Source organism: Rhineura floridana, chromosome 2 (genome assembly GCF_030035675.1).
Source record: "Rhineura floridana isolate rRhiFlo1 chromosome 2, rRhiFlo1.hap2, whole genome shotgun sequence".
NCBI classification, from domain to species: Eukaryota; Metazoa; Chordata; class Lepidosauria; order Squamata; family Rhineuridae; genus Rhineura; species Rhineura floridana.
Window position 1 is genome coordinate 214,393,669 of NC_084481.1, and position 24,177 is coordinate 214,417,845.

Genomic DNA, 24,177 nt, shown 5'->3' on the forward strand with positions numbered 1-24,177 from the left:
GTGAGGCAACCAGAACTATACATAGTATTCCAAATGTGGCCGCACCGTAGACTTGTATAACAGCATTCTAATATCGGCAGTTTTATTTTCAGTACCTTTTCTAATGATCCCTAGAATGGAATTCGCCTTTTTCACAGCTGCCGCACACTGGATTTTCATCAAGATATCTACTATGACCTCAAGGTCTTGTTCTTGGTTAGTCAATGCCAGTTCAGACTCCTTGAGCCTATATGTGAAATGAAGATTTTTTTTTGCTCCAATATGCACAACTTTACACTTGTTTACATTGAATTGCACTTATCATTTTACTGCCCATTCACTCAGTTTGGAGAGGTCCTTTTGGAGCTCTTTGCAATCCCTTTTTAACAACCTTGAACAATTTAGTATCATCAGCAAACTTGGCCACCTCACTGCTCACCTCTAACTCTAGATCGTTTATGAACAAGTTAAAAAGCACAGGTCCCAAAACGTATCCTTGGGGGACTGCACTTTCTGCAGCCCTCCATTGGGAGAACTGTCCATTTATTCCTACTCTCTGTTTTCTTTTTCCTAGCCAGTTCCTGATCCACATGAGGGCCTCTCCTCTTATTCCATGACTGCTAAGCTTATTCAGGAGTCTTTGCTGAGGTACCTTGTCAAAACATTTTGAAAGTACAAGTACACCATGTCCATTGGCTCATCTCTATCTCTATGGTTATTGACACTCTCAAAGAACTCTAATAGGTTAGTGAGACAGGACTTACCCGTGCAGAAACTATGCTAGTTCTGCTTCAGCAATGATCACTCTTCTATGCACTTGGTTATTTCATCTTTAACAAGACTTTCTATCAGTTTTCCCAGGACAGACATTAAGCTGTGGTTTCTGGGATCCTCCCTCCTACCCCCGATCCCTTTTTAAAGATTGGTGATGCCTCCTACATGCCACCTGCACAAAGAGCAGCCTCTCAGTTAAAAATGCTCAAAGTGGGGAGCAACAAAAGATAAACAGTGAAACCAAATAAAAACAGCTGGGCTTCCCCATATCTGGTGTAACTAAGCATAAGCATAAGTAACTAAAATAAATGTATGTTCATACCTCTGCCTCCAGTTCCCTCACCTTCCTCTGTTATCTTTTTGATGAGTTGTAGACTGTAACTTCCTCAGGGCAGGGACCTGTCATCTTGTATTAAGAACATAAGGACATAAGAAGAGCCTGCTGGATCAGGCCAGTGGCCCATCCATCTTGTATTAAGAACATAAGAACATAAGAAGAGCCTGCTGGATCAGGCCAGTGGCCCATCTAGTCCAGCATCCTGTTCTCACAGTGGCCAACCAGGTGCCTGGGGGAAGCCGCAAGCAGGACCCGAGTGCAAGAACACTCTTCCCTCCTGAGGCTTCCAGCAACTGGTTTTCAGAAGCATGCTGCCTCTGACTAGGGTGGCAGAGCACAGCCATCATGGCTAGTAGCCATTGATAGCCCTGTCCTCCATGAATTTGTCTAATCTTCTTTTAGAGCCATCCAAGCTGGTGGCCATTACTGCGTCTTGTGGGAGCAAATTCCATAGTTTAACTATGCGCTGAGTAAAGAAGTACTTCCTTTTGTCTGTCCTGAATCTTCCAACATTCAGCTTCTTTGAATGTCCACGAGTTCTAGTATTATGAGAGAGGGAGAAGAACTTTTCTCTATCCACTTTCTCAATGCCATGCATAATTTTATACACTTCTATCATGTCTCCTCTGACCCGCCTTTTCTCTAAACTAAAAAGCCCCAAATGCTGCAACCTTTCCTCGTAAGGGAGTCGCTCCATCCCCTTGATCATTCTGGTTGCCCTCTTCTGAACCTTTTCCAACTCTAGAATATCCTTTTTGAGATGAGGCGACCAGAACTGTACACAGTATTCCAAATGCGGCCGCACCATAGATTTATACAACGGCATTATGATATCGGCTGTTTTATTTTCAATACCTTTCCTAATTATCCCTAGCATGGAATTTGCCTTTTTCACAGCTGCCGTACACTGGGTCGACATTTTCATCGTGCTGTCCACTACAACCCCGAGGTCTCTCTCCTGGTCGGTCACCGCCAGTTCAGACCCCATGAGCGTATATGTGAAATTAAGATTTTTTGCTCCAATATGCATAATTTTACACTTGTTTATATTGAATTGCATTTGCCATTTTCCCGCCCATTCACTCAGTTTGGAGAGGTCTTTCTGGAGCTCTTCGCAATCCCTTTTTGTTTTAACAACCCTGAACAATTTAGTGTCGTCAGCAAACTTGGCCACTTGACTGCTCACTCCTAATTCTAGGTCATTAATGAACAAGTTGAAAAGTACAGGTCCCAATACTGATCCTTGAGGGACTCCACTTTCTACAGCCCTCCATTGGGAGAACTGTCCGTTTATTCCTATTTTGGTGTCGCATTGATGGTGCTAGCTTTCCTATGTTTATTTGTCCATGGCGAGACTACTCTGTAATTGTGGCACTGCCACTGAGAAATCTTTACCATGAAACTAGGGATCCGGCTTTTAAAAATAGATGGCACCCAGAATACTATCTCCTTGGCTGATCTCAGAGAACAGCTAAGTACATATTTACAAATGAAGGCAGGAGTGGCTTTGAGCTAACTTGCTCTCAAGAATTCATACAGGAAACTGGCATGACTATATTAAAAATATCTTTTGTAGTTCCCATAGGTCCTCCCTTGTTTACAGTACCTTGCATTTTATCAGATTAGCAATGGAGTGTCAGGTATATAGATATATAACAATACACCTTTGTATCTAATTTGTTTCAGTGTAGCTATGGTAATGAAAGATATGAATCTTTCTAACACAGTGTATTGCCTTGAAAATGCTGAATAACACTGTACAGCCTATCTGAGGCATTTGCTCTAGAAAGACTGGTTTTTAATGGTATGCTTGAGGAAATGCACTCTGATCTTAAGGATGTTTTACTCATAAGTAAGTCCACAGCATTCAAGTAAGCATGGGCAGGATTGCAGCTATTCTATGTATAGTTACTCAACTCTCTTTGGACTCCATGGGACTGTCTTCTGTGTAAACATATGCAGAATTGGGTGAAGTCTGTTCCTAGTAGCAGTAAAGACTTGCAATGAAGTTTGCAACTAGGAATGGAGAGAAATCTGATTCATTTCAGATTTAAAGATAAACCTACCTATTTTACACCGTCTGAAACACTACATGAACCAAAACACAGCCACCCTTCAAAATTTGCACTTCTCTGAATTTGCAGTGCAGGTCTCTAGCCACATTATGTGGACAGCATACATATACAAGGGCAAAGTGTACATAAAAATGCATATATTCCTAAAAATAACATTGAAAAATGTGTTATGTTAGGGGAAATTGCTTTACAAAAATATGTATATTAGGCAAAACTGTACACAAAAATGTTTACACCAGGAAAAATTTGCATTAAAGGGTTAATTAATTTCCATGAGTTCTTTTTTAAAAAAATTACAGACTGATGTGGAAATGTGAAGAACTGAACTTGATTGGTAAAATGAGAAACTGAGAGAATCCAAAATCGACAGATTTGCCCATCCCTTTTTGCGTCATGTTAAAATCAGTCCAGCTCAAAAGACTGTGATTCTGAATGAATAATTATTTAAGCTGCAAATTTCAAAAGGTTTACTACTGCATAGGCCCACATGGGTACCTCTTTATGTACGTCTCCATCCCCACCCCTTTCCAATGGACATTGAGCTGCTTTGGGGGTTATATCAGGAGTACAGCTATCATAAATGGTACGTTCTTTCTATCTGGGATGGTCATCCTCTCCCACTGAGTAGGCAGCTTTGGGAGGGAGGGTTGAAGGAGGCACCTGCCTAGCCAAGCAGATCAGCCAAATGCAGTGACAGGTATTGTAGACAGAATGTCCTTACATCTGGTATAATTTTCCCCATGGAGCAAATAGTCACTTTGCAGCAGTCTGTGTGTGTGTGATTTAAATTGGGAAAATAGCACATGCAAAAGGTTCAACCTTCTCCCCCAGCACTGTGGTCCTGATCCAATTCAGCTTGCTTTTATCTTTTGAAATCGAGTCAATCCTGGATGAGGGACATCCTTTCTTGTTCCATTTCAGTTTGGCTTCCATCTTGGATATGGACTGGGAATGTTTTAGTGCAGGGCAGGGGAATCTGGTCCTCCAGATGTTGCTGGACTATCTCCCATCCTCCCCGACCATTGGCCTTGCTGGCTTGGGCTGATGGAAGTGGAGGACAACAGGTTCCCCACCCCCATTTTAGTGGTTCTGTTCGATGTTCTTTCCCTAGAAGTCAGCAGGACAACTTCTCCTGTTGATTCTTCTAGTCTTCTAACTGGCTACATCATGTGCCTTGGTCATTGATATTGTTGATCATTTTATCAGCCACCCAAATTAGTGGGAAAGTTGGGATTTAAAAAAAAAACCCTAAATGCAGACATATGACCCATTAAGACTTTTTGATTCTTGGTTTTGTTGGTTTTAAAGGAGTTTGATGCTATAAGTTTGTTATTATGAGTGGCATGATGAAGATGTATTGACTTTCAAGAATGTATAAATGGCACTTACAACATCTTACAGTGTACATGGAACTCCTTGCTCTTGAACTAAAAGTACATATTTGTCACAATTTCATATTACAATCCAAAGATATGATGCTTTTGATGTGGAAATGCTAAAGTGTATATTTTGATATGCAGTACATAGTAGTTTTGTTAATCAGTCATCTTGCAACAAGGGTTAGGGACAATGAGGGGAAACGGGAAATAGCATACACAATATCCAAATGCTGTTAACATTGAATTATAAGGGGGATAGTGGGAGAAAAATCCCTTTGCCTTAAAATGAGAATCAATTAAGCACTCTCATTAAGCCAGTTCTTAATCATACTGCAACAGTTAAAGCTTGTTGTGCTGGGAGAACACATCAGCATTATTTGCATTCTGATCCTTTGCACTGAAGGTATTTAAAGTATTAAATTATGATATTTAACCAGTTATATGTATACCTGAGAGATTTCAATCAGACATGCTTATAAGGACTATTCATAAGGCTTTGGATGTACCATAGTTACAAGGCAGAGTTTCTTAGAATGTTATTTCTCAGAGATAATAACCTCACATTTTATATAATTCCGAGGCATATGTTTCTAGTCAGATGGTTTCTAATTTCTCTCTATCCCCCCCCGATTAACTAATTTGGATTTGTACAGCTCTATCAACTGTGCCGCTTACTGAACAATCTAAAGGTGTCTTAGTGGTCCTTTCCTAGTTTTAAGAGATCCATTACAGATGCTTTCAAATCTAATATACTGCTGTGTGCACTTGTGAGCATTTTTTTTTCATTTTGTGCTTCAGCAGTCTAACAAGATTGCAATGCATCAAGCAATCCATACAATTAAATTATGGAACCATTTCCCATTTTCCCAGCCTTTGGTCCCAGAATATAATAGCATCATAGACCTGCATTCAGAGACTTAAATCTAAATAATCCTGTCCCTGACTGTGGCACTGATTTGCACAACACACAGGTGCTCAGTTTTCCTCTACAAGAAATTTCTGAAGTAATTGGTTGAATTCTCACCCCACTACACACACTAGATAGTTCTCTTCCTTCAGTTGTACAGCCTTACAGTGATGGGCAACTGGAAGCCCACAGGTCAGATCCACTCCCTGAGACAATTCTATCTGGTCTCTGGTGACCTTACCAAATCTGAATCAAGGTATGGTAGATGAAAAAAGACTCATTTGGAAAACAGAAAAAGGGCTTTAGAGCTGTACATAATACAGATCCTCCTAATTTACAGTGCAATCTTATACATTTCTACTCAGAAACACCTCAGAAACTCCACTGAGTTCAATGGGACTTACTCCCAGGCAAGTGTGTATAATGTTGCAATCTTAATGTTACATCTTTTCATTTGCATGCCATGCCTTCTGTATAAGTGGTTTTTTAACTTTGGGTCCCTAGATATTGCAGGACTCCAACCCCCATCATCCCCAGCCAGTTTAGCCAATGGTCAGGGATGATGGGCACTGTAGTCCAGCAATATCTGGGAATTCAAGGTTGAATAACACTTTTCTGTATAATGCGCACATGCACTTATTTGCACACAATACTACTTTGTGGGTCATTTAACCTTATTGATTGCATTTACAGTATATGCCCCCTTTCCTCCCAGGAACCCAAAGCTACATATACAAGATAACAAAGCAATCTCCTATCCAAATACTAACCAGACCCAAACCTTCTTAGCTTCTGAAATGTAGTTACATCATATGCCTTCAGAGCCAGGGATGGGGAACCCGTGGCTCCCCAGGTGTTGCTGGACTACAACTCCCATTATCTCCATCCATTGGCCATGCTGACTGGGGCTGATGGGAGTTGAAGTCCTTGAACATCTGCAGGGTCAAAGGTTCCCCACCCCTGCTTCAGAACATTCACTGGGCCTGTATGTTCGTCATAACCATGAAGTCCTTACTGCTAGGTGGTGCCAACCTTATGAAAGTCCACAAGCACACATGAAAGCCAGACATTTGTGAGTGCCATCCAGTTCTAGCTCCCACAGCGGTCAGTTCTGGAATATAGATCAACCCTTGAGAACACAAGCCAGCTATCTTCTCCTGCCTTTCCCCGGCCAAAGGCTTTCTAACAAACCCAATCTGATCTGAGCCTTTGCTGCACCTCTTCTTTAGCTTTTCAGGTTATTGTGAAAATATCCTGTTTTATTAGCAAAGCTGCTATAAACCCATGATTTTACTGTATGTTATCTTGATAATAGGGCATCTTTTACTAAAAAAAAGTTTTTTAATGTAATGATGCCTTAACCTTTCATTGCAGTGGGATCTCCACTGGTGCATACAGAAATTGTTTTGGCATCAAAATCAGACATAATAATGAGGTTTTCATGGATTTATACGGAAAAGGTTTGACATCTTGAAGTATAGATTACACTTGCACTGATATCTCACTGAGAGTGCTGTAATTATATTAAATATTACTTAGTGGGAAATTATCCTCCTTAACCATTTTGCAAGAGATAGAAAAATAATTATCATCCCAATTCAGCTCTAGCTGTGTTTTAAATAGGTTTGTGTATGTTGTACCAGAAGGTGAAAGAGGGGATGTGCATTCAGATGTACATCCCACAGAAAGCAATGCAATGGAAGTAAAGAGCATCTGAATTCAGATGCACATTCAATTTCCAAATACGTTTCCTGATCCAGCATGAGAGCCACTGTGATGTAGTGGTTAAGGTGTTGGACTATGACCTGGGAGACCAGGGTTCGAATTCCCACATAGCCATGAAGCTCACTGGGTGACCTTGGGCCAGTCACTGCCTCTCAGCTTCATGAAAACCCTATTCATAGGGTCGCCATAAGTCGGAATCGACTTGAAGGCAGTACATTTACATTTCCTGATCCAGCAGGTGTTATTCAAGTGGAAGCTTCCTTCTGTACAAGGATCTCTTTAGCTTGACTAGGGAATATATATCAATATTGAAAAAGGATAACATACTCAATAATGGGACTTAAAAGTGCTTTACTTATATTGGATTGTGTCCATATTTTCTAGGAGTCTTCTGCAGGCACAATATTTGCACATGTGCTATCCCTAACCTATGGCCCTTCCCCTGAATTAGGGTGATAAATCGGCTTATATATAGCTCAGTCACGGCAAAATAAGCAGCTTAGTTTTCCATTAAGATACTGATGACTGTATTAGAAACAATTGAAGAAATTACTGCCTAATATCCTTGCAATATGTATCATTTTATAACTACCTTGTCATGCATTCGCTTTTATCATACATGGCCAGCGTCCAAACCATGAGTAACTCTTTGTTGATTAAAACTGCAGAATTGTGAATTATCCATTTTTGTTAAGATTAATGATTGGATTGTATACACTGCTTTGACAAAAGTCATCTGAATGACTTTTATTGGGTTGCCAAACAAATACTGGAGAAATTTGGGAGTACTTGTTTGTTTTTGCAAACATTACACAGTCTGCAAAGTTCAGAAAGACACAGACTGAATAAACAGCCTAACAGCTGTGATTTAAAACCAATATTGTATTCACTCATATATTGTCCGTCCTAATCCTAAACCAGGCATGGGGAACTTTTGGCCATCCAGATGTTGCTGAACTACCCCTCCCGTCATACCTGGTCATTGGCCATTGAAGTTGTAGTTCAGCAGCAGCTGGTGAGCCTACATTCCCCACACCTATCATCAACATTTGTGTCAGCATATCTTCTAACATCTTCACTGTGATGTCCTAGCAGTGCCAATGCAACATCTTATTTTGCAAAAACAATGTAATATTGTTTTGATGTAGCAGTCCATCCTGACAGCATATTTGTTGCGGTTACTTTTATTATTTTTTTAATTACAGGCTGTGCTGTGCAGGGTCAGTTGCAGAGTTATAGCAAAACTGAGAATGGAAGCTAGTGGTCCAGGGGGTGGAGGTGGAATGAAGCAGATGGGTTGCTGGTGGACAGGGCTAGTGCCAGGCATGACTGGGCCCTTGGGCACCAGCCTGGCCGGGTCTCACAGCATCTGCCTGCACCTACCTCTTGCTGCAGTAAATGCTGGCTGCATGTGAGCGCATGCCTGCCATCAACCAAGATGGCGGCAGGGGCATCAGCTCCTTAGGGAAGCCTCGGCCGCCATCTTGGTTGATGGCAGGCATGTATGCAGTGCGGCCAGAATTCACCACAATGGGAGAGGTAGGTGGGGTTTGTAGGTGGGCGTTGTGCGCCTGCACAGCTGTGGGGGAGTTGCCTGGGAGCTCCCTCTCTGCGAACCAACGCTGCTGCGGATCATGGAATGGGAGTACTACTAACCCACCCTAAGGAGGGGCCCTTCAGGGGCTCCTTGGCCAGGGACCAACCTGGCCACCCTCTGGCGCTGGCCCTGCTGGTGGAGGACACCTTGCTGGTCCAGAGGAAGAAGAAGGATGGGACAGTTATGTGAATTTATTGCAGTGGTAGGGATGAGGGGGAGGTGCTTTGAGCCTCTCTTGTGCTGGTACAGCCACATACGACTACTGCTAATGCAGACTAGAATGCAGAAAGAAATCAAATGCAAATTGTAACCAATGTACATTTTGTATTCACATTACAGAAGGATTTAAGTGAATGGCTTACAACAGCTTATGGGTGAAAATGTCCATTAATTAACAACTAACACTTTATGAACTAGAATTCAGAGTCTTGAGGCTAAGTGTTACACTTGCAGGGTGATAGCTATTGCCTCTCTGTCATTTTTATCCTTCTGTAAGATGGAATTTCTTGTATCGGTCACTCAGCTGGTTTCTATTTGCATGCAGATGTTTGTTACCCAAATAGCCTAACTTCCTCCTCTGAGAAACTAGGGTATTGTTTCCCTGCTTCACAGAGGTCTTTTCAGGATAAATCATTCACAAACTGACACATGCACACATACTATCCTTGTAATGGGACATTGTCATGTTAACGTGTTGAGAAATCTTTTAAAAAAAACATTTTTGAGTGTGACTTTTAGGAGTCAAAAGGCAAGGCTATGAGCTACTGAGAGGCTTTCAAAGCTTGTTGCTTTGTTGCTGTTCAAGATGAAGGGCCATAGCCCACAGGCAGAACACACGCTTTGCTTTACTCTTAGTTGGTATCTCCAGCTAAGTTGAATCTCATAGCTACACTGTGTTACTTGTATCTGTGTATGTTAACTGTGTGTGTTGCCCATTCACTATTGGAATGTGGCCCCCAACAGTATTCCACCAGGATAAAGTGGCCCTTGGCCCACAAAAGTTCCCTACCCCTGAGCGAAAGGATCTCAGATACCTGGGCTAGAAAAGACCCCTGCCCAAGATCCTGGACAGCACACAAGACCAAAGATGAACCAAAAGTTACCTATGTGAAGGTGAGGTATATGTGAAAGGGGGGGCAACTCCTCCTGCTAATTTTGGGTGTGCATGTGTGAAACTTTGGACAGGTGAAGCTCATCGCTACTGCCAATAGCTTCCCCCAGTAGCAGGCATTATTTTTCTTTCCTACCCCCCCCCAGGAGTGATGTCATGTGACATTGGCCCCAGAACTTTTTTTGTGGAGGGAACAGGATGGCTTCTAAGCAGACTTCAACTGTGAATTTGGGGGGGGGGGCTTTTGTCACTACAGTATTGCTGCCTGTGACTAGGGCAGTGAAATGGAAGGGGGATCATTTTGGCTTGGTACTAGATTACATTTGGCAAAATTGACCATCATCTGACTTCACATAAGATAGCTTCATGTGTTCATTCTGATTCTTTTGGTGCTACCATTATAGACATCTATAAACTAGCAATCTATAAATGTTAAACTAGCAATCCTTACTTGCCATAAGTAATCAGGTATGGAAGGCAGAGCTCTAGATTGTGCATATTAGCAGGGAGCAAGTAAGCATACTTAAAAACATATGAAAAGCCCAGCTGGATCAGACAAAAGGCACATCTAAGCCAGCATCCTGTTCTCACAGTGGGCACCTATGGGAAACCTACAAGCAGGACCTGAGTGCAACAACAGCCTCCCCATTTGTGATTTTCAGCAACTGGTATACCAAGGCATACCGACTCTGACAAGAGAGCGTAAAACATAACCATCATCGCTAGTAGCCACAGATAGCCCCATTCTCCATGAAATTGTCTAATCCTCTTTTTAAAGCCATCCAGGCTTAACACTGCAATCCTATACACCCTGATCTGGAAGTATATGTCATTTAACACAATGGAGCTCATTTCTATGTAGACATGTATGGAATTACACTGTGACTCTCCCACTGAATGCAAGGGAACAAAGGCTGTAATCCTAACTCCACTTATCCACTTCCTGCTGAGTAGACATGGTTGGGATTGCATTGTAAATGTGTTTAATACTGTCTTGAATGTGCCTTATCTATTTTCTTTCTTACATTTATCTCTCAACTTTCTTCCAAGGAGCTCAAGGTGATGCACATGGTTCTCCCCTTCCCATTTTATTCTTGCAACAACCCTGTGAGGTAGATCAGGTTAAGAGACAGTGACTGGCCCAAAGTCACTCAGTAACTTTCATGGCTGAGTGGAGATTCAAACCCTGGTCTCCCAGATCATAGTCCAACACCCCAAACATTACACTGCACTGGATCTCACTAGCCTTATCCCTAGATGTATACACGCCTGTGTAACATATTGAGGAATGTTAGTATTCTAACACAAAACCACACCCTTTGTGAGATTGGAAACTTCAGTTTTAGATTAACAGTCATTTATTATGTCTACTGACCCCTAAACTGTGGTTCATCTCAACTACAGTCAGAGAGAACAAACCAGCCTCATAAATTATGGTTTGAAGCTAGATTGTTGTTACTAACCATACTTAAGATTAACCACAGTTGTCCAAGTTCAGATAGCACAGCAAACTATAGCTAATAGAAAATGGAAGTGCCTTCTTGCAGCCATGTCTATCAATTGTCTAAATTGTTTGAGGAGAATCCAGTTTCCAATTAGCACAATCTAGAACACTACAGAATACGGATATAAGCTGCACTTGCTGTCTCTGCCCACACATCATATCCTATGTTGGTCATCCTCCCCATCCATCTTGGGGGGAAGATCTGAAGATGGCAGCCCAATCTACACTTGGATGCTCCCTGCATAATTCAGAACTCTGCATGATCAGGAGGGTGAGGTGGAGAGCGCTATGGCCAAGTGATTGGTAGGCATCAGAAGGACAGAGACAGCAAATGTGGTCCTGCTTTTCCTCTTGTGTAATGGGAATTGTGTGAGCTACAGCCACCTGATTAGGGCTTCTTTTAGTGATAATGGGATGGGAAGAAAGGATGGTCCTGCATTTCATGTATAAATGTTTGATGTTCTGGGATCCTAAATATAAACGTTAAGTAATTACCATTCTTTACTTGTGTAGCTTCCTTTCTCTCATCAAAGTTAAAAATAACTATTCTTGGCTATCTTGTATTTTCATTAAAAACATTGCCTTAGGGCTACAGTCCAATCAAGGGACTAAGCCTAGCTTTAGGCCACTAACACTGGCCTAAGCGGTTTATAGATTGTATTGTTCAACACCACAGTGCCTTCCAAGTATAATGACTGTACAGCTGAGAATAAACTAAGATAAGTAAGAAAAAAGGAGGACTCAAGCAGTGTCCTCCGATGTAGAACTTTGTCCTTTAATCTCAGAAAAACAGGAGCCCATTACAAGTAGTGGAAAATGCTTAACACATGCTCAGAGGATCTCTCTTTCATTACACCACTTATTCCAGGGCTGAGACTTACCATTCAAAACAGGGAGTGGCATTTCCTGTGCACGAGCTCAAATGCTATGCCTTGTATGCAACTACACCTTTCTACTCTTATGGTAGAATTAACAGCCATTATTTATCTGTGTGGTTAATCATATGGACTAGAATCTCCACATAGATTTGCTACAGCTCTCCATCAAAAAGTGTGGTCAAAGTGCATGTAGTTGTGGTAACTAATAAACCTTAATTTATTATTTATTATTATTTATTATTATTTATTAAATTTATATACCGCCCGACTAGCGATAGCTCTCTGGGCGGTGAACATAAAATAGTATAAAAATACAATGAATAACAAAATAATATTAAAATACAATCAACAATACAATAAACATTATTAAAATTAGATCAATGTAACTTAAAATGCTTCAGAGAATAGGAAGGTTTTGACCTGGCGCCGGAAGGAGAGCAGAGTCGGCGCCAGGCGTACTTCCTCAGGAAGACTGTTCCATAGTTCGGGGGCCACCACTGAGAAGGCCCTAGATCTTGTCATCACCCTCCGGGCCTCCCTGTGAGTTGGAACCCGGAGGAGGGCCTTCGTAGCAGAACGTAGTGCACGGGCCGGTTCATATCGGAAGAGGCGTTCCGCAAGGTATCGTGGTCCCGCACCGTATAAGGCTTTATAGGTTAATACCAACACTTTGAATCTAGCCCGGAAACATATTGGCAACCAGTGCAAGCTGGCCAGAACAGGTGTTATATGCTCGGACCGCTTGGTCCTTGTCAGCAATCTGGCCGCCGCATTTTGCACTAGTTGTAGCTTCCGAACTGTCTTCAAAGGCAGCCCTACGTAAAGCGCATTACAGTAATCCAAACGTGAGGTTACCAGAGCATGTACCACTGATGTTAGGTCCTCTTTACTCAAATAGGGACGTAGCTGGGCTACCAACCGAAGTTGGTAAAACGCATTCCTAACCACCGAGGCTACTTGAGCCTCAAGTGAGAGGGAAGAGTCTAAAAAGACTCCCAGACTACGAACCCGGTCCTTTAGGGGGAGTGTAACCCCATCCAGGACAGGGTATATATCCACCATCCGATCAGAGAACCCGTCCACCAACAGCATCTCAGTCTTGTCTGGATTGAGCTTCAGTTTGTTAACTCTCATCCAGTCCATTGTCGAGGCCAGGCAACGGTTCAGCAAATCGACAGCCTCACCTGAAGAAGATGAAAAGGAGAAGTAGAGCTGCGTGTCATCAGCATACTGATGACAACGCACTCCAAAACTCCTGATGACCTCTCCCAACGGCTTCATGTAGATATTAAAAAGCAGGGGGGACAAAACTGACCCCTGCGGGACCCCATATTGGAGAGCCCGCGGTGTCGAGCAATGTTCCCCAAGCACTACCTTCTGGAGACGACCCGCCAAGTAGGAGCGGAACCACTGCCAAGCAGTACCTCCAACTCCCAACTCCGCGAGCCTCTCCAGAAGGATACCATGGTCGATGGTATCAAAAGCCGCTGAGAGATCAAGGAGAATCAACAGAGTTACACTCCCTCTGTCTCTTTCCCGACATAGGTCATCGTACAGGGCGACCAAGGCTGTCTCAGTGCCAAAACCGGGCCTAAAACCCGATTGAAATGGATCTAGATAATCAGTTTCATCCAATAGCGCCTGGAGCTGGCCAGCAACCACCCGTTCCAAGACCTTGCCCAGGAATGGAACATTCGCCACTGGCCTGTAGCTGTTAAAATTGTCTGGGTCCAAGGAAGGCTTTTTCAGGAGTGGTCTCACCACTGCCTCTTTCAGACAGCCCGGGACCACTCCCTCTCGTAAAGAGGCATTTATCACTTCCTTGGCCCAGCTACCTGTTCCATTCCTGCTAGTTTTTATCAGCCAGGAGGGGCAAGGATCCAGTACCGAAGTGGTTGCACGTACCTGTCCAAGCACCTTGTCCACGTCCTCGAGTTGAACCAACTGAAGCTCATCCAACAAAACAGGACAAGACTGTGCTCCGGACACCTCACTAGGATCTACTGCTATAACTTGAGAGTCTAGGTCCCAGCGGATACATGAGATCTTATTCTGGAAGTGATCGGCAAACTGATTACAGCGGGCCTCCGATGATTCCACCCTGTCCAGAGGATTTGAATGGAGAAGCCCCCGGACAACTCGAAAGAGCTCCGCTGGGCGGCAAAGAGATGATTTAATAGTGGCAGCAAAATGATGTTAAGACTGGGATCCTATGCACACTTACCCAGGACAATGCCCCACTGAATTCCATGGGGTTACTTCCTTATTAAAGTGCTATGCTTATGCTTTTGTTAAAGCTGTGCAGATGGGTTAATGAATATTACTCCAGTAAAACGTATAGGGATCCTAATTCTTCCTTTCCCCTTATAACAGGCAGAATCAAACTGAAAAAAACTCAGCCATCTCTTCGGCCATGCATGCAGCACACTAAGTAAGCGCAATCTAAGAGAAGTCTACTCAGAAGTAAGCTCCATTAATGGGGCTTACTCCCAGGCAAGCGTGTATTGGATTGCAGCCTAAATTGCAGATCTCTCTTCTTGGTGAAGAGACCGCTTTATATTATAACGTCTTGTAAATAAATCCTCTCCTCCTACTCTGTCTCACTCCGTTTCTTCAACTTCACCCCGGAGCACTTTGGGTCAACAGGTGCCGATTTCATTCACAACATCAATCCAGGTTTGCAATTCCTATGTATACTTTCTCGGGAGCAAGACCCATGGAACTCAGCGGGGCTCACTTTCGAGTAAACATGCTTCAAGTTGCGCTGCACGGCTGCAACCCAAGACACATGTCCCTTGGCGTAAGGCTCACTGTCTCAACGGAGGCTTACTTCAAAGGAAACCCGCACAGAATCGAGCTCCAGCTGCGTTAAAGCAGACAGTCTAGAGGATTTTTTTTTGAAGCATTTAAAAAATCCACACCAGTCACGTCCCCGTCGCTCAACTCCACCCAGTTGGCGTATCTATTTTTTTCCAGCAATTTCCCCTTCAAACAGCAATAGCCAGAGGCAGCCTCTGTTCAAGGGTAAAAAAATAGTAGCTGCTTTCCCCTCACCCTCTAGCTAACATTTTATCATTTTTTCATTGTGTTATCTCCATCTTCCTACTTTCCCTACCAGGATTGAAACCCAGCAAACCTCTTTCTCTTTTCCTTTCCCGGTCCCTTTCACTTTCTGTCCTTGCGGACGTCGCTCAGTTTGTCGTCTGCGCTCTCTCGCCCCCTTCTGCCCTCCCGATCCTCCCTCCCATGCCCATATTTTGAACGACGTGCTGGAAACGACTCTAGGCCCGCGACTGGCAGACTGGATGGGAGCAGCCGCTCGGCTAAGGCAGAGCTGGCTAAGGAGGGCGTGGTTCAATCATCCTGAAGCCAAAAGGGTTACAGTACTTCTATTTCCTATAAGGAGGCCAAGATTTTTTTTTTAGGGGGGGGGTGAGGAGGAGTCTGAATCGATGTTTATTAGAAGCTATGGTTTCTGAAGTGCGTGTGCTGAAGTATGTAAGGCACTCAATGGTGAAATGAAAAGGCACTCTGCCCATGTTTAAGAGCGCGCGTTTCCTTTTTATTAGGATTTCACGCCAAGGCCCAGCCGCTCTGGGCAATGATAAGGGGTTGCAGAGCTGAGAGTGCAGAGCAGGCCGAGTTGAGTCCTCTCAAACGTACATGCTCATTCGTGCAGAGCAGCTGCTCACGAAAATATCCCGCGTACCTCACCGTGGCTGCCCCGGTGCGGTGTGGGCTACTTGCAGGCATCTGGCAAGTTAAATGCTTGCAAAGCACAGCAAGTGCGTAAAACCGGCTATGAATCGGGTGGGTAGGGTGCATAAAAGGCAAAGTGAGGGCTATCAGATGACAAACCGAATATGGAAACCGTGGATTATCCCTCTCCGTTTGGATAAGCCCTAAGACTCGTGCGAATAGGTCGGGCTTTCACGAATCCCAGAGAGAGATTGCTCCCAGTTCTCACAGTCCTGTCATGATTCACATCGTCGCTCTCATCCCCGATGACTTTGACAGGGCAGAAAACGAGCTCCGTGCACAGCCACGCACGCACTTCTTTCCACCCTCCTCCACCCATCGCCGTTTGGTCACCCCCCCCATTGTTTGGTGGGCCAGGCAGCCTTCCTCAAGCCGTGCTCGAGCGCCCTTTCCCCCTCGCTTTGGCGTTAACAGCCTTTAGGGAGTGATTAATGGACTGGGCGGGGGCGAGGCAGCTTCTTATCTTCCTAGCACCATACCCCTGAAACAACCCCCTCCCCAAAGGATGCGACCCAGCAGCTCCATTATGCGGACAGAGCAACTACGGGAGAAATGGGTTGCCTCCTAAAATTGGAGAGAAACCATACAGCCTCCTCCATTCGCCAGCAGGGGTGAGGCGAAACGCTCTATTTCCCTGCCTTCCAAGGCACAGAGGGAAGTATCCCCATTCTCCTCGCTTCCCTCCATTCACCGAGAGAGAGAAAGGGGGCCGGACGACTCATTTCTCTATCTCCGACCCAAAAGGCTCAGAGGAAAGCCGCCCGCCCCATTCTTTCCCCCTTCCCACTCTCCTTCTAGTGAAGAGAGGAGGAGGAGAAGCGGCGGCGGCCCAAGCCACGGTGGAGTGAATGCGTTGTTATGGCAACTGGCAGAGGCAGGCAGCAGGCCGGCCCCAGCCCCAGCTTCTCCTCAGCTCAGTGTGTGTATGCATGTGTGGGTGGCTGAGAGGAGGGAGCAAGAAACAGCAAGAGAGAGAGGAGGAACGAGAAGGAGAAGGCGCCTGAAGTGGTGGCGGTAAGAAAGGCTAGAGAGGTCTGGGGCGGGTGAGTGTGCGGCCAACAACCCCTCAGGAGAAAGAAGAAGAGGCGAAGCTGGCTTCAGGATGATGGAGGACGGATTTTCCAGTTACAGCAGCCTGTATGACACCACCTCGCTTCTGCAGTTCTGCAATGGTAAGGAGAGGAAAGTAGGACTTCCCTTCCTCCTTCCTTCTCTCGCACACACTCTGCTTAGGATGGGTGGGCAAAAGCAAGGGCGTCCAGCACTGGAGGCTTCGGTATGTGCCTTGCAAGTCTTGGCCGCCGCCGCCGCCGCCTACTTCTTGCCAAGTAAGGTGGATGTGCAGAGCAAGCTGGCAAGAGAGAAATCCATAAGCCACCCCCCCCTCTCCGGTCCCCAGTTATTCCGCCTGGGTGAAGCACAGGGCCTTGGCTAGGCTCTCTTCCCCATAATCTTTTTTCTGCCCTGGAACTACGCGGAACTCGGGAAAAGAGGAAAGCAGGGAGGGAGGGAACCAAGAACTTGGCACCACCACCACTACCTTGTTTTGCCTGACAGCACAGCAGAAAACAGTTTGCTCTTCAAGTTACTCGTGTGTATATGCTTGGGAGAGAAAGCGAGAGAGCTAATCATGTCTGCTGTGGAGAACTCCCCCCTCCGCACCTTGGTTTCTGGTTTGCAGGAATGCGTAGACGTGTGTGTGTGTGTGTGTGTGTGTAAGAGAAGATGCACACAGAGAGGGGGAAAGAAAGTGAATACTCTCCGTATTGTGTTTGGAAGAGGGACATTCCTTTCTGCTTCTGGGTTGGCGTTGTAGGAGACCACCAGTAAACGGGCTAAAGGCGTGTCCGATTGCCATGTTTTTTTAGTTTGCAGTCTTTGGCTTTGAATGAGCAAGGCAAGTCTTCAAATCTCCAAGGAATGTGTATTTGTGAATAGTGTTTTCAGTATGAATCATTGATGTTCTGTCTAATTCTGGTGATGGGTTCAGTTTGTTTCGAATGCAGTACAGTGTGAAAGATTTGTTGAGCCTAGTGAGGCTATTTTCAAAGTAAACAAAAGTCTGTTTTGAGCTGGAGAAAATGTCTGTTTCTAAGTTCTGTAGTTTCTGGCATGTTTCTTGGGATTACATTGAATCGGCTTAATTTACAGTAAACTTTCAGGGAAAAAATGTAAAAGGCAGGAGAGTCACTTCCATTGGAGGAATTAAAGTTGAGCAGCTGGGTCTATAGTAATTATGTGAGTTGCCAGCTGAACAACATGAGTGGGGTAATTTTTTAAAAAACGGGATCCATCCTATTAGGCTGCAGTTTTGTACCTGATTACCAGGGAGCAAGCCTCACTGAACTCATTGGGACTTACTTTTCAATAGTCCTGTACAGGGTTGCACTGTTAATTGCAAAGAGCTTTGAAACTCTGTTTTTAGAGTTTGATTTTTTTGCCTGATGAAATTGTAATCACTAAACTGAATCGGGTACCTCAAAACTTTTTGTATAGAGTACGTAAATCTTTTATTGTTAAATGTAATTGGGCGACTGTTGGCTGGACAAGAAAATATGTGAAATGCTGCATTTGTGTTGTACATGATTAGATTCTTTGTTTTTCTTAATGTTAGAAAACAGGGAAGGCAAGCTGTCCTAAAGCAGAGAACTAGGAGATTCTATAAATCAAGGTATAGGCAAAACAGCTCCTTGTGTAAATAGTGTGGGAGCTCTGTTACTGAATAAAAAAATTATTTACTGAATAAAAAACCAAGATTTGTAGATGTTTTCAGAAAAACAGCAGACTTCATGAAGTACATTAGCTAATAAGTGTTTTTTGATGGATCATGTCCATGCCTATGGCTTTCCTTATAAACAGCACAAACAGCTTGATTCATCATATGTGTTTGATTTCAACAGGATTAGTTTGTATGATAAGATGTTGTAGAACTGGACTTACAGCCACTACCCTGGCGAGATTGGATGAATAGAGGTGTACAAATTGTGGCCCATGAGAAAACAAATTAGGGATAATTTGTTACAATGCTGGTTTTGAAGGGGGGAAAATGGTTCACTGTCACATAGGAACTTTGGGAAGGTGTTTTAAATATAGAGAAATGTGTGAAAGAAGGTTAAAAGGATGTGAACGTAGAATTAGCTTAAGAGTTTTCTACAGTTTAGAAGGTGGAAACATTTGAATATTTCTGCAGAGAATGATAAAAAATTAGAAGCTGTGTTTAGTATATAATACAGCTGGAGGAGAATTCAAAAGGAAGTAAAGCTAAAGGCCTGGTTCAGATGTAAAAATCTTGGTTTGATAACCATGGTTTATTGGACTGAGAACTAGCCTTGTGCCCATGTCCTTGGCATTCCCCTCACCCTTCCCCTGGAGTTCCAGGCTTTGAGGAAGAGATTGTGATTTGTTTAACCACAGCTTCCTGTGACAACTGAACCAGGAAACTTTAAGCATATATCCAGGTCATGCAAGGGGAAGAGGGAAGGAAAGGGGACGGCCAAGGAGTAAGCACATGGGCAGAAGGCTTATACTGTGTCCAATAAGTCATAGTTTATTGGACAAAGCTTTTAATATCTGAACAGGTTGTCAATGAATGAGCAGTAGGACAGACAGAGATGTAGACTAGTTTGTATGTTGTAAATGAAAAAAGTGCTTAAGCACTTCAGGCTGAGACAAAGGAAGAGATTAATATATATTGATGTAGGATATTTTAATAGCAAGAGTTTAGGAATTACCCATACTGGGAAAAGAGAGGGAAAATGTTGTTCTGGGCTTTAATTCAATAATAATTTTCGTTCATGCGCTTGAGTAATGCACTTGCATTCTTTTTATCATTTCTGTGGCCTTCCCTCATGAGGTACTTTCCCTAGAATCTCGGTCCTGTCTGGCAGGTTTTCAAACTACTTCATTCTACAAACTGTCTAGAATAGCAAAGCAAGCCTTTGTTTGCTTTGAGCTCTAAAATGAAAACTTTTGGGAGTGTGTGTCTCGAAGCACAGGTGTTGTTTTTTGGGGGTGGTGGTGGTGGTTCTGTTGCTTTTTTTCTTTTGTCACTTCAATGATCATTATTTCCTATAGTTTTATAAGAAGGTGTATATGATACCATGGTGGCTACTAGGCACTCAAATTTTTTTTTGGGGGGGGGCGCTATGAAGACATTTGAAATCACATCAGCTTAATATTATGAGTAGATCTATAGGATTCTAAATTGTTGTTGTGGGAGAAAGATCGCAAAAACATTCAAGTGGAATCTTGAGCACTGGCTCTGTCTTTCAGCAGCATCTAACTGCAGACCAGGTGTACTGATCAGCACTGTTAGTGTTAGGACATGGCTAGATCTGTTCTGAAGTTGGGTGGATATATGTTTAGTATTGCAAATGCATTTCCCACAGTCTCTGGCACTTGCATCCTTTCTTGGTCCCCTTCTGACTCACGTTTGGAGGCTGAATGGCCAGTCTGGCAATATCAGATCACAAAAAATTACTTGCTTTTTATAGTGTCCTGTTTTGTCTGTCTATCTGTCTTCTAATTTAGTGAGCAAATGCAGAGTCAAGGAGCTGCCTTTCGAGCATTTTTCATCCAGCAAGTGAGCATTTTCATTTACATTATTTGAGCTCTTTTTCTGAATTCATCTGCAGTTTGCTTGTGCAGGGACATCAGCGTGTTTGTTACTTAAGGGATTCAAATGAAGCTGCCAGCATGCTTCTGAATACCAGTTGCTGTGAACCACAAGTGGGATGAGTGCTGTTGCACTCAGGTCCTGCTTTCAGGCTTCCCATTGGCATCTGGTTGGCCACTATGAGAGCACAGTGCTGGACTAGAAGATCCAGCAGGCTCTTATATTCTTATGGATGGTGGAAGCTGGAGTCCAGCAGCATGTGAAGGGCACAAAGTTGACTGCTTTTGGTCTGATATACTGGCACTGCTTCTTCAAGGACTCAGGCAAAACTATTTATAGCCCTGCTTTCTGAAATTATTTGGATGGACATGTCAGAAATCAAAGCCTGATCTCAGAGCAGGCAACCAGGGCAGATCCCTGTGGCACTGGGCTGCGACTGGATGGGGGAGCACCAGCATCCTCCTCCTGGTTGTTCACAGCTGAAACCAATAGTCCAAACAGTTCATTTTCTTTAATAAAGCTGGCAATTAGGCATAGACAAATACGTCAATTTTGGTTTCTCTTATTTTCCCATTCTTATGTTCGGTTTTCCACATTTCCACATCAGTTTGCAATTTCTTTGAAAAAAAAGTTCTCATGAAAATTCATTAGAATTTTAGTGTAAATTTCTCCTAATAGACACATGTTTGTACGTGGTTTTTCCTAATATAAACATTTATGCAAAGCAATTCCCTCTAATATAATGTGGTGTTATGTTTTTTCCACTAATGTATGCATTTATATGCACACTTTCTCCTAGTATATGCATTTTTGTACACATTATTTGGCTGGAGAACCGCATTGCAAAATCCTGTGATATACTAATTTCAAAGGATGGCTGTGTTTTGGTTCGCATACTGGGTGGGTTAGCACTGCTCTTAGTAAATATTTCTATAAATAAAAAATGAAACTATCAGTCATCATTCAACAAATAGTGTGTGTGTGAGTGATTACAAATTATTGTGATCAGATCCATTCATGAAAATTTATTGTCTTGTGTGACCGGGAGAAGTCATTCATACAAATCATGAATAAAAATCATGATATGGGCTACAAATGCAATGAAAAACAATATATTCAAAAGCTGAACAAATAGAGGGGATGCTGAATATGCTCCTTGCCTAGGATACCATAGAATCATAGAATAATAGAGTTGGAAGGGGCCTATAAGGCCATCAAGTCCAACCCCCTGCTCAGTGCAGGAATCCAAATCAAAGCATTCCCGACAGATGACTGTCCAGCTGCCTCTTGAATGTCTCCAGTGTCAGAGAGCCACTACCTCTCTAGGTAATTGGTTCTATTGTCGTATGGCTCTAACAGTTAGGAAGTTTTTCCTGACGTCCAGTCGAAATCTGGCTTCCTGCAACTTGAGCCCATTATTCCGTGTCCTGCACTCTGAGACAATCGAGAAGAGATCCTGGTCCTCCTCTGTGTGGCAACCTTTCATGTACTTGAAGAGTGCTATCATATCTCCCCTCAGTCTTCTGTTCTCCAGGCTAAACATGCCCAGTTCTTTCAATCTCTCCTGATAGGGCTTGGTTTCCAGTCCCCTGATCATCCATGTTGCCCTCCTCTGAACCTGTTCCAGTTTGTCTGCATCCTTCTTGAAGTGCGGAGACCAGAACTGGATGCAGTATTCAAGATGAGGCCTAACCAGTGCTGTATAGAGGGGAACTAATACTTCACGCAGTTTGGAAACTATACTTCTGTTAATGCAGCCTGATATAGCATTTGCCTTTTTTGCAGCCACATCACACTGTTAGCTCATATTCAGCTTGTGATCAACGACAATTCCAAGATCCTTCTCACATGTCGTATTGCTGAGCCAAGTATCCCCCATCATATAACTGTGCATTTGGTTTCTTTTTCCTAAGTGTAGAACTTTGCATTTATCCCTGTTGAATTTCATTCTGTTGTTTTCAGCCTAATGCTCCAGTCTATCAAGGTCCCTTTGAATTTTGTTTCTATCTTCCGTGGTATTAGCTATGCCCCCCAATTTTGTATCATCTGCATTTCATCTAGGGCTGACACCATCACAAATTGAACTTAGGACCTTCTGTACGTAGAGCACATGCTCTCTCTAGTTATCCTTAATGCATATTAGTAGATTCTGATCGTTAAAGTTAGATGCCTAGTTTGCAAGGATTTAATAATGTTGTTTGCTTTAATCAGGCAACATGGCCTGCAAAAATGCACAATTTCCCTTATTTTTAAGATCTGTGATACAAAAGTGTATTTCTTCTAACAGTCATTAGGCTGGTGAGATGCTTTCCATGCAAAAGGTCCCAGGTACAATCCCTGGCAACTTCAGGAAAGATCCCTGTCTAAAACCCTGGAGAGCCGCTGCTAGTCATTGTAGACAATATTGAGCCACATGGACCAATAGCCTGGTTAGATATAAGGCAGCTTCCTATATTTCTGACTAACATAGTTATATAATTGAACCAGCCTAACCAGATAAAGATACCTCTCATGATGATCTTATTCCCTGTTGGATGAAAATACAAACTTGAGAGGTTTGGGATAGTTTGGACTTCAATTTGGGTCCCGTTATGGGAGAGAAAGGATGAAGCACTGGGTTACTATGTCAAAGTCTGGCATATTTCAAAGCCCTCCAGATGGTGGCTTTGGGTTGTATCCAATGCTGCAATGGCACAATGGTACTTCTGTTTCTTATCTGTGCACCCCCATCTGCTCCAGAGGGTTCCCCCAATTCTCTACAGTTGATTTAGAGAGGTGGAGCTGAAAGGGACAAGAGAGGAAGAGGAAGTTCTGTTATGTGCATGGAAGTTCTTGGGCCAGTAGAGCTGCAGTGTTGGATATGACCCTTTTAGTGGTTCCCAAAAACGTTTTTCTTATTACCTGCTGCACTTGCTTCTCTTATGGCTTTTACTTACCCCTTTGTTTTATTGAATGAAACCTCCTGCCACAACTTACCACATCCTAATAGTGGCAGTATAATTACAAATTGATGAAAGTTTGCTGAAGGTTGTTCTCACATGATCCTTACTTTTCCTTGTAGTCTTGCAAAGGAGTACATCAGATGCTGCATATGCAGTATGTGCAGTTTCAAATTATTTCTACTCTATTGCATTGTAAATAGAACCATTCCTGTCCTTTTCAGGGAGACGCTTCTTCTGTCCTTAAAAAAATCTGTATTCTTAAGCACAGGAATGCTGCTGGACATGTATGCCTGCCTTCGCCTGAGAATCAACAGCTTCTGTGTGCATAGATCTTACTTTATAGTACCAGTACTATGCAGGAGCTTTGCTGTTTTTATAGCAACTAAATGTAGAGATGTAGACAAGAATGCTGGCTAGTATTTACTCTAGTCATCAGTAATACATTGTTTAGCTAGTCACAGAATGGACAGTTGGTTGGGATTCTCTAGGATACATTTGTAATTCCAGCAAGGTGGCCATCTCTTCATTTGCTGTTCATTGCAACCTGCATTCAAAATGTCTGCTTGTGGCAATGGGTGACAAGCTGCTAGGTGAT

General features: G+C 43.3%; 1 protein-coding gene across 9 annotated transcripts in view; it reads left to right on the forward strand.

The window, feature by feature from the left end:
* The window catches only part of EML1 (EMAP like 1), a 212,413-nt gene that overhangs the window by 92,081 nt on the left and 96,155 nt on the right, over positions 1-24,177 (forward strand). Inside the window, exon 1 of one of the 9 annotated variants that reach the window (XM_061612135.1) lies at positions 14,919-14,942. The exons of 1 other annotated variant lie outside the window; for it this stretch is intronic. Coding sequence is in view for 4 of the 8 variants with exons in the window: in XM_061612126.1 (XP_061468110.1) it covers positions 17,128-17,197 (70 nt within the window). In the remaining 4 variants the exon portion in view is untranslated. Of the gene's footprint in view, positions 1-14,918; positions 14,943-16,249; positions 17,198-17,722; positions 17,923-18,348; positions 18,523-24,177 lie in introns of those variants that run through there. 7 more of the 9 variants (XM_061612132.1, XM_061612126.1, XM_061612127.1 and 4 more) reach the window with 7 other exon arrangements.